Source organism: Sus scrofa, chromosome 12 (genome assembly GCF_000003025.6).
Source record: "Sus scrofa isolate TJ Tabasco breed Duroc chromosome 12, Sscrofa11.1, whole genome shotgun sequence".
Lineage (NCBI taxonomy): Eukaryota > Metazoa > Chordata > Mammalia > Artiodactyla > Suidae > Sus > Sus scrofa.
The window spans coordinates 3,746,933-3,758,119 of NC_010454.4; the positions used below are offsets into that span (position 1 = coordinate 3,746,933).

The 11,187-nt window shown below is 53.4% G+C and overlaps 1 protein-coding gene across 2 annotated transcripts; it reads right to left on the bottom strand.

The window, feature by feature from the left end:
- On the bottom strand, positions 344-8,282 carry BIRC5 (baculoviral IAP repeat containing 5). Of its 2 annotated transcripts, NM_214141.1 has the most exon segments (4): positions 1,051-1,499; positions 5,889-6,006; positions 7,546-7,655; positions 8,088-8,203. In NM_214141.1, coding segments are annotated over 4 exon segments (429 nt in total). In that variant the 5' UTR covers positions 8,199-8,203; the 3' UTR covers positions 1,051-1,409.

Consider the following 11,187-nt stretch of genomic DNA (forward strand, 5'->3'; position numbering starts at 1 on the left):
TTGCAGAATCTTAGGAGGGGCTGGGGCCTTTGTCTCAATCTTCTCATCACATGAAAACGACATTGCTACGATAAAAAGCCAGCTGAGGCAGGGCAGGATCTAAGACCCCGTGTTACACGTGAGGAAACTGCTGTCTGATCAGCAGACGCCAGCCCAAGCCCACAAGGGCACAGTCAGAGCCCAAGCGGGGTCCCACATGCCTCTACTGCAACTGCCCCAGCCTTCTGCTCAATCCATGCCGGGGCTGAAACTCAAACATTGCTGAATTTATGATCTTGGAGGGTTGCAAACAACATGAACAAGCTTTTTTTTTTTTTAAGTTTCCCCCAAAGAGGTTTTCCAATTCACTTTTTAAATTAATTTATTCAATTACCCTCCTTTAGGAAGATTCACATTAGAAAGACAGGTGAGTTATCAGCCGCCTAATCCACATCATTAATGGGCAGTAGCTATTTGAAGACGATGAGAAATATTAAGACCAGAAACTTCCTACTTGGGTTTTTCATCCCACCCCTGCCTGCCCCGACCACAGATGACAGCTGGTCCTGAGCAGGACTCCCCAGGGAGAAGGCACGGCGCTTTGCTACCTCGAGGAAGCCACGACCAGGCCTCTGCAAAGTGCCTTGTCCGGCCTGAAGGGCCTCTCCTCATCTACCGCAGAGAAATGCTGCAACCTTGCCATGTGCCGCTGGAGGCAAAGTACCTCCCGCTGCCCTCGAAGCAGGAGGCCGGCCCCACTCTCAAGACCTCGGTCCTTCTGCCAACCCCGCCCGCCCCTCACCACTCAGCCCCGGAAAGAGCTCTTACACAGACGAGGCCCCGAGGCGGAGCCTGGGGCTAATCCCATAGGTCCCCCTGTGCACCTGAAAGTCACAAGACGGGACAGTGAGGAACCCTCACACACACACACACACACCACACACACACACACACACAGCGCTTTCAATCCCCCTGGTGCTATGACCCCAGACCTGACGGGGTGAAAGGGAAGGCCGTGGGACCTGCGGGCGGCAGAGTGAGACAATACAGAGCACTTGGAACACGCGGTGTGCACACCGTAAACGGAGATTATTATGCAAGAGAAACTTAAAACGGGATCCCCACTGCTGTCTGTCCCGCCCACGGCGTGGAAGGGCTCTACCCCGAGGACGGACTTCTCCCTCCCCTGCTACGTCCAGGAATCACGAAAGCAAAAGCTGCCAAAGGAAAAAGAATCGGTCACTGTACTCAGCACCAGCGGCCCGGCAGAAGCAGCCCCCGCAGAGTCGGCGCTCTCATTTCAAAAGGCTGGCGTTCTCGTTCTCCTCTCCTCAGACACAGCCAGGTGGCCCTGGAGAAAAGCTGGCAACGCCGCGAGGGCTGTGCCTCGGAGACGACGTGTCGCTGGGGGCAAGGACGGTGGGGAGGCGTCACTCTGAGGCAGCCAGCTGCTCAATGGCACAGCGGACTTTCTTTGCAGTTTCTTCAAATTCTTTCTGCTTATTGTTGGTTTCCTTGGCCTAGAAAGAAAGACCAGACACATGAAACAGGTTCTCGGCAAGGCAGGGGAGAGAGGCCCCGCCAAGTGAGCAGACATCCTCCTTCACCTCAACCGCCGCCCCCACCGCCGCTGCCGCCGCCATCCCGCGGTCACAGGCAACGTGACGGCAGGCTCTGCGCGCACCAAGCTCGGTCCGCCTGCTCCACAGCCCTGGAGGGAGGCGCCACCGGCATCCCCCCCTCGCAGGTGAGGAAGCGTGGTCCAGGGCAGCACCCAGCTCAGGGCTTCCGTGGGTCTGCGGCAGGGCCCTGCTCCTCCGCCCCGGCTACGCTGCCCCTGCGGCTCCCGCAGAGAGAGGCCAAAGCCCCCTCTTGCCCAGTTAAACAGACCCTGTCAAGCATCGGCTTCCTCCTCAAACAGAAACCATCCACCTGCAGCCGCTCTCTGCAGCTGGCTCCCAACCTTTGATTCTGCTAAGGGCTCTCTCCAGGGGGACAAGTGACAACCATGCCCAGCACAGCCAGAACCTCATTCCCTAATTTTCATTCTCGAGTCCTCTGCCACACTAAAAAACAATAGACTTTCATTTGCCTAGATTTGTTTTCTAATAAGAAAAACAGCAGGGGCAACTTTTGTTCACAGATGGCAGTAGTGATGCAGCAGGAACCCAGAGCACCCGGTGTGCTTCCGGGTCAGACCCCCAAGCCCTGGCTCAACCTTGGCACAAACCTGCCTGGCCTCCTGGCCCAGGCGGCTGCCTGACCAGTGCTCCTGTCAAACTGGCCAGCAGCATCTCACACTTGAATGAAAGGTCTCAGGAGTACCTGCTGTGGCACACTGGGTTAAGAATCCGTCTGCAGGAGTTCCTGTCATGGCTGAGTGGCTACTGAATCCGACTAGGAACCATGACGTTGTGGGTTTGATCCCTGGCCTTGCTCAGTGGGTCAAGGATCTGGTGTTGCCGTGAGCTGTGGTTGGGTCGCAGATGCGGCTCAGATGCTGCGCTGCTGTGGCTCTGGTGTACGCCGGTGGCTGCGGCTCCGATTAGACTCCTAGCCTGGGAACCTCCATGTGCCACGGGAGTGGCCCAAGAAATGGCAAAAAGACAAAAAAAAAAAAAAAAAAAAAGTGGAGTCTCAGAAATTCAGTGTCAGGGAGTTCCCGATGTGGCGCAGTGGTTAACGAATCCGACTAGGAACCATGAGGTTGTGGGTTCGGTCCCTGCCCTTGCTCAGTGGGTTAATGACCCGGCGTTGCCGTGAGCTGTGGTGTAGGTTGCAGACGCGGCTCGGATCCCGCGTTGCTGTGGCTCTGGCATAGGCTGTGGCTACGGCTCCGATTCGACCCCTAGCCTGGGAACTCCATATGCCGCGGGAGCGGCCCAAGAAATAGCAAAAAAAAAGAAAGAAAGAAATTCAGTGTCACAGCAAACAATACTCATTCCCCGTTTTCAGTGTTTGTGACAACACGTAATAATCTCACGTGGTTCTTTTAAAAATCATCTGATAAATGTTGCCTTAAAACTGTACTGCAGTCCCATAAATGACTTAATAAATGGTTTAACATCTCAGCTTCCAAGCTTATTTCGCCCACAGGACAGATGAGGTCTGCTTGCCCGCCCACCTCTGGGCTCCACATCCGCTAGAGACCCACCCAGGACTTCAGGGCCAAGCGGACAGACCTCTGGTTATGCCCATTGCCCACACTGGGCCCTGGCCCCAAACCTTCCTGTCCACATCCACTCACACAGGGAGCGCACAGGGCCGGGGGGGACCTGAATTTATATCGGTGGTAAGTTATGTGAACAACCCTCACGAGCCCGCGGCACCCCAGGGCAGCCCCGTCCACAGAACTTCCTGCAACGATGAAACATTCATTGTCTGCACCATCCAGCACAGCAGTCACAGGCCGCGTGCAGCTACTGAGCAGGCAACATGCTGCTAGTGCAACTGAGGACTAAATTCTAAATTTGATTTGATTTTCATTATAACCACCTCCTCCCAGACCACAGGGCCCACAAGCACTCAGGTTTTTGGAACCGGACTGTCACAACTGTGCTGTCTTCCCATCTGTTGCAAGACCAAAACGTCTTTGTCCTTCCTAACATTCTTCACATGGCTGCAGCCTCACTGGGCCGGCCCTCATCTTCCTCCGTTCGCCCAGGCACAGCTTTCCATGAGTGTTCCCTAAGCACACAGCTGGTCTCTCACCTAAAACAGGTCTGGCAAACTACACCCTTTGGGGCACATCCGCTTAGCGCCTGTTCTTAGCCCAACAGCTAAAAATGATTTGTACTTTTTTTTTTTTCTTTTCTGGCCACCCCACAGCACATGGAGTTCCCAGGCCAGGAATCAGATCTGAGCCACAGTTATGACCTACATTGCAGCTGCAGCAACGCCACATCCTTTAACCCTCCGTGCCAGGCTGGGAGTCAAACCTCTGTCCTTACGCTTCAGAGGCACAACTGACCCCGCTGTGCCATAGTAGGAATCCGACTGCTACATTTTTATTTTACTTAGTTATTTATTTAGTCCTTTTGTCTTTTGAGGGCCACATTCACGGCATACGGAGGTTCCCAGGCTAGGGGTCTAATTGGAGCTGCAGCTGCCGGCCTCCACCACAGCCAGAGCAATGCCAGATCAGAGCTGTGTCTGCGACCTACACCACAGCTCACGGCAACGCCGGATCCTCAACTCACTGAACAAGGCCAGGGATCGAACCCACAACCTCATGGTTCCTAGTTGGATTGCTTCCGCTGTGCCACAACGGGAACTCCAATTGTTACATTTTTAAACTCTTGCGGAAGCAAATAAGCAAGCAAGCAAAGAATAATCTCTGACAGAAACTACGAGGCCCATGAAGGCTAAATACTTACCATTCGTGGCACTTCTAACCTCTAACCTCAAAGGCCTTCCTTAGCCGCCTTCCTTTTTTTATTTTTATTTTTTAAAATTTTTTGTTTTTTTGTCTTTTTGCCATTTCCTGGGCCGCTCCCTCGGCATATAGAGGTTCCCAGGCTAGGGGTCGAATCGGAGCTGTAGCCACTGGCCTACGCCACAACCACAGCAACGCTGGATTCTTAACCCACTGAGCAAGGCCAGGAATCGAACCCGCAACCTCCTGGTTCCTACTCGGATTCGGTAACCACTGAGCCATGACGGGAACTCCTTAGCTGCCTTCCTAAATCCAACCCTGAAGTTCCCAAGATCTCCATAACTACACAGCTTTACTGACCACTGATTTCCTCCTGCTTCCGAAACATTTTCAATTTTGTCCTTAGCGTTTATTAGACAGTTAGTTTACATTGACCTCTAAAAAGGAACATGATTTTGAGTTCCCGCTGTGGCATTGACTGGGCAGCAGCTCAGGTCACTGCTGAGGCACAGGCTGGATCCCAGTCCTGGCAGAGTGGGTTAAGGATCCAGTATTGCTACAGCTTCGGGCCGGATTTGATCCCTCTGGCTCAGGAACTTCCACATGCCACGGGTGTAGCCAAATAAAGAAAATGAAAAGGAACATGATTTTAAGCTGGACCTCAGAAACCCTGGGAGTCTATCCTCCACTGTGCAGCGAGGAGACTGCAGCCAAGGCCGGCCTGGACTCACAAAGTCTGTGAGTGTCCCCCCCAGGGCTTTGCACCAAAGAAATTAACACCCGAACACCTATTCTCCGTAGAGCTGCCAGACTCAGCACACAAAGACAGAGGATGCTCAGTTAAATCCGAACATCATACAAACAAGTAATCTTTAGGTAAATACTCGGACGAAATGTGAGCTATACACATTCCAAAAAAAATTATGCCTTGGGTACTCAAATTCAACCTTAACGGGAAGTCCTGGTTTTCTGGGTGACCCTAATTCTCTACAGCCTGGAGTGCGTGGGAGCTACCTCTCTTGGACTCACGGCTTCATTCTCCCCATAATCTTGATCGACGTCCAAGTGTCAAGGTCGCCTACAGAAACCCCTTCAAGGTCAGCAAGAGTGACGTTTCTTTCTCCCAATACGTGTAATGCCCCTTCCCCGATACGCTCTCTACTCTGTGTCCCCAAACCCTCTGTCCCCACCACTGTGAACACTCGGACAGAATCCGTAGGAAGGAGCTCCCACCCCAGCTGTCACTCAGGGCAGGAAGGTCAGCCTAGCCTCACGTGTCCCACCAGCAGGGGTCACCACACAGCGAGGACACCTCTGCCGGGGCGGGGGGGGGGGGGGGGGGTCTTCTCGGACTGCGCAGCCCCAAGGCCACACTGCAGGACAAACGCTCTTCTGTCCTCTTATTTCCTCACATACAAATCGGAGGGGTTTAAAAAGTGCTCATTGAGGGGAAGCGGTGTTAGCGAGGCTGGGAGCTTAGTATTAGGATGCCGACCAGGATCTGCTCCTCGTTTGTATTCCCAGTAATACATACAATTTTGTTCTTGGCTCTTTCTTTGTCCAGTTTCAAAAATTCACTGAGGGTTAACTCTTCAAACTGCTTCTTGACAGAAAGGAAAGCACAACCGGATGAATGCTTTTTATGTTCTTCTCTAGGAAAAGCAATACATGAGCATGTCAACAGAGAAAAGTCAGGGAAAGGGAGAAAAGCAACAGTTCCTCACCAAGAGTCCCGCTCCCTCACCCACTGCCGCTCACAGCCGCACCTGGCTCTGCTTCAGGAGCAGGGTGTGAGGTCTGAAGGGGACAGAACCAGGGCTGGACCTGCCCACAGAGCTCGTCTTAGCCCCTTGCTGCTCTGTGGACGCCCCCGACCCCCGCCACCTTCCTGTGGCTGATGTATTTCATCTGGAATCCCTTAGCAATTAGCAGGAAAAGTGTTACACAGTATAAATCCAAAGGCATCATATGGCAGGAGTTCCCAGTGTGCGATGGGACTGGTGGCATCTTGGGGGCGCTGGGACACAGGTTCGATCCCTAACCTGGCACAGTGGGTTAAGGATTCGGTGTTGGCAGTAGCTGCCACTTAGGTTGCAGCTGTGGCTGGGATGGGATCCCTGGCCCGGGAAGTCCATATGCTGAGGAGTGGCCAAAAAAGAAAAAAAAAGGTATCACATGTCAAACCACTTAAAATCCTCCAGGAACTGTTTGCATTTATCTCATTCCACTGGAATTATTACATAACCTGTAGGTTGGGGGGAAAAGGGCAGCACTGGCTTGGCTTCTCCAGTGAATTCCTCTGCCTCATACCACCATTCTCTGACCTGAGAATTATCCCTGCGTAGCAGGTGACACTCTAACCACAACGGTCTGGAAGGGACACACAGCCAGAGACCAAAAGAACAGCCAATGGGAACCACACCCCCGAAATACTACAGCACTTGGAAATCCACTCCCAAGAATACAACCAGTACTTCCCAGCAATCCCAGGTATGATCACCCTGCCACCGGGTCAATTCTGGGTCACGAGAGCAAACACATTAGGGAAAACAACAACACTCCCGTGGCAGAGAGATAACTCTGGTGTTTCTCTAGGGAGAAAAGTTAAAGCTGTGGAAGCCACTGATTCCAACAGGGGACAAAACGGTGAGGGAAAAACGTGTTATTACAAGAAGACAGCTACTGTGGTCTGTCTGAACATATGCACACAACTCAAACAAAAAACAAAAACAAAAATCCCAAAACTAGATGTCTTAACAAAATCCAAACAACAGTGAGTGTACCACTTTAAGGTGTGGTTTATGTGCTGTCTGGATAGCTCAATCAAGCTTTAGAGTTGCAAACTCTAAAACAGGAAAAGCCACCTGCACAGCCCTAGGTCACAAGAGGATCTGCTCCAGCGCTCTGTCAACCTGAGCGGCATCAAGCCCTGCAGGAACGAGCCTTTCTTCCACATCCGCCTTGAAGGACATTTGGCCAAATCAGATACGATTAGGCTGAAAGCACCACCAAGGCACCAGCAGAGAGACACAGCCAAGACCACGGCTGTTCAGGGCACAAATGAGGCTGGAAAGCCAAAGCAACTTCACTAATTCCTCAAAATTCCCGTGTTCGGGGGGGAGCCCAACTCAAAACGAAAGGTCCCCACGGCGCAACCCAGAAGCCCAGCGACGCTGGCCTGGGGCACTTACATGGGGTCGTCGTCTGGCTCCCAGCCTTCCAGCTCTTTGAAGCAGAAGAAACATTGAGCCAAATCGGGCTCGTTCTCAGTGGGACAGTGGATGAAACCGGCAGCGGCCATCTGCGAGGGACAGCACCGCTCAGGCCCCGGGGCGGAAGGCGCTCCCCGCCCCCCACCCTACCCTGGGGTTCCGGAGCCCACGGAGAGACGGGAGCCCGCGGGAGGGGTCGCCCCTGGGACCCGGGAGCCCCCGAGAGGCCGGAGCCCGCGGGAGGGGTCGCCCCGGGGACCCGGGAGCCCAGAGACGGGCCGGAGCCCGCGGGAGGGGTCGCCCCGGGGACCCGGGAGCCCAGAGACGGGCCGGAGCTCGCGGGAGGGGTCGCCCCGGGGACCCGGGAGCCCCCGAGAGGCCGGAGCCCGCGGGAAGGGTCGCCCCGAGGACCCGGGAGCCCCCGAGAGGCCGGAGCCCGCGGGAGGGGTCGCCTCAGGGCCGGGGGCGGAGCTCTGGGGGCGGGGTGGGCCGGGGGGCTCCCGTAGGCCGCGCAGTCTCACCCGCTCTGGTGTGCAGGCGCAGCCCTCCAAGAAGGGCCAGTTCTTAAATGTGGAGATGCGGTGGTCCTTGAGGTAGAGCTGCCAGGCCGGGGGCAACGACGGAGCACTCATCCCGCCGCCGCCGCCGCCACAAAGCGGTGCTGCGATTCAAATCCGGCGGTGGGCGGCCGCTGCGGGGCATGTCGGGAGCGCGGCTGCCCGCGGCCTTCTGGGAAATACGCAGCTGGGAGGCGCGGGGCGTGTCGGGAATTGTAGTCCTCCCGCTGCGTGGTTCCACGGCTGACCGGGCACCGAGCGAACCCCGCCCTGCGCTCGGTCCTTGCCAAGCTATAGCTTTCCCTACAGCTTGCAAAGCATGGAGGGAAGAGGGGCTGAGACTGGCTGAAGTCCCCGCGATGGTTTCAAGGACTGGCCCCTGCAGAGCACATGTGGTTTAAGCCCTTTCATCCTGCAAACTCTCTTTATTGTTTTTGTGAATGTCCCACTCCTGGAATCCCGTAGCACCTGCTTCCCCTGCCCTTGTGCCGGCCAGATCAAAATGTGTGCCAAGGTACGTCCACCTAGAGGCCACGCGTCCTCCAGGGGAAAGATGGCACTAGATGAAGTCCCAGCTTAAACCTCCACCCTCTCTGTTCACTGGCCTCTTCTTTTATCAAGTTTTTTCAGTGAAGCTTCTTGGAAGTCCAGAAGTTGACCCTTGGAGCTTTCCGCCAGAATTCCTCCGGAGTTAGATATCCCTTCTAAGTCCTCACCCCAAAACAGAGGTGGGGTGGGGGGTCAACAGAGGTGAAGCCAGTGGGTGGAAACACTGCCCACTGCCATCCTCCTCGGAGACCTGGGTGTCCCCTCAGGGAGGTGGATGGCCCAGAACAATCCACCTGGAAAATAGAAAAGAGAACCCAGGGAGCAGACAGCTGTCTGTAGACTCAGCCAAGCGGGGTTCAGAGCTTTCCTGTGTACCTAATACTGATGCTCCAGAGCTCCAGCTCTCCCAGCCTCTCCTTAAGGGGTTTTTATGGAGCTTTCACATTATTGGTTGATTAAATCACCAGCCCCTCTCCCCTCCCAGAAGATTGGGAGGGTGGGGCTGAAAGGCTTGGTCTTTCTAGCTACCAGCCCCATCCAGAAGCATCTAGGAACCTACCAAGAGCCGCCCATTAGAACAAAAGACACCCTATCTCTCTCTTCTGGAGATTCCAAAGGATTTTTACAAGCTGTGTGCCAGAATTTATCACAAAGATAAATCTCCATTTTTATGCAAACTCTCTGGATGTTCAAAAAGTTGGCAGCAAATCCTGATGGACACTGTGATGATCAAACAAGATAGTTTTGAGATCATAAAACATCAAGGCTAGGAGTTCCCATCGTGGCACAGCGGAAACGAATCCAACTAGGAGCCATGAGGTTGTGGGTTCAATCCCTGGTCTCGCTCAGTGGGTTAAGGATCCAGCGTTGCCCTGAGCTGTGGTGTAGTTCACAGACGTGGCTCGGATCCCTCGTTGCTGTGACTGTGGCGTAAGCCAGCAGCTGTAGCTGATTAAACCCCTAGCCTGGGAACCTCCATATGCTGCGGGTGTAGCTCTAAAAAGCAAAAAAAAAAAAAAAAAAAAAAAAAAAAAAATCAAGGCTAGATATTACCTTACGGCCATCTAGTCAGAACTCCTTATGAACCTGTCTCTCTTCTACTATCAGACAGACACATAGCAGCTCTGTAAAAGCAAAAAGCATGCAATGCAAAGTGATCTCACCCAGGACCTCTAAAATAATGAAACTGTTCAGTAGTTTCTATATATGCTTCCAGGTGTGTGTGTGCGCGCGCACGCGTGCGTGCATGCCACTTGGCATTCTGTCTTTTCAGGTAACAGGACATCTCAGCATTATCAGCACCTAGAGATCTCATTGATTTTTGTCTTTTTAGGGCTGCACCCATGGCATATGGAGGTTCCCAGGCTAGGGGGTGAATTGGAGCTATCGCTGCCGACCTACACCGCAGCCACAGCAACTTGGGATCTGAGCCGCATCTTCCACCTACACCACAGCTCAAGGCAATGCCGGATCCCCAATCCACTGAACAAGGCCAGGGATGGAACCTGTGTCCTCATGGATGCTAGTCAGATTCGTTTCTGCTGAGCCACGATGGGAACTTCTCATCGATTTTTATAACATCTGCATGGTGTTGAGTGGATGGTCTATCCTGGTTCCAACTAACCAGTTCCCATTGGGCGTCTCCAGTTTTTGTTGCTATTATTGAAGGCAGATGATTCTGCTTCCAGGGGACCCCGACCTTCGTGACATGCTCGTGGTAATACATTAGCATCTAAGTGACACCCACAGATGCCATGACAATTTCAAGGTGCACCATAAAAGAGCAAAAAGTGGGCGTTGGGCCAATTTCTGGAAATCCCTGCCCCTTCCCCCAAAATTGTTAAAATAATCCTCCAACTCATTAGCCTATGAAATTACCCAGCCCATAAAAACTCACCACCTCCTCGGTTTAGGGCCTCTCACCTTCTAAGATGACTCCCACTCTGTCTCTTAATAAACCTACTTCTGGGGTTCCCATCATGGCACAGCAGAAATGAATGACTCGGAGCCATGAGGTTGCGGGTTCCATCCCTGGCTTTGCTCAGTAGGTTAAGGATCTGGCATTGCCATGAGCTGTGGTGCAGGTCGCAGATGCGGCTCGGATCTGGTGTTGCTGTGGCCGTGGTGTAGGCCGGTGGCTGTAGCACCAATTAGACCCCTAGCCTGGGAACCTCCATATGCTGCAGGTGTGGCCCTAAAAAGACAAAAGACACACACACACACACACACACAGAAATCTACTTCTTATCTATTACTTTGCCTCTCGATGAATTCCTTCTGTGCTGAGACATAAATAACCTGCATTTTGGGAGTTCCCATTGTGGCACCGTGGAAACGAATCTGACTTGTATCCATAAGGATTCAGGTTCGATCCCTGGCCTCTCTGAGAGCTGTGGTATAGGTTATAGACACGGCTCCGATCCCATGTTGGTGTGGCTATGGCTGTGGCCAGCAGCTGCAGCTCTGATTAGATCCCTAGCCTGGGAACTTCCATGGGTTGTAGGTGCAGCCCTAA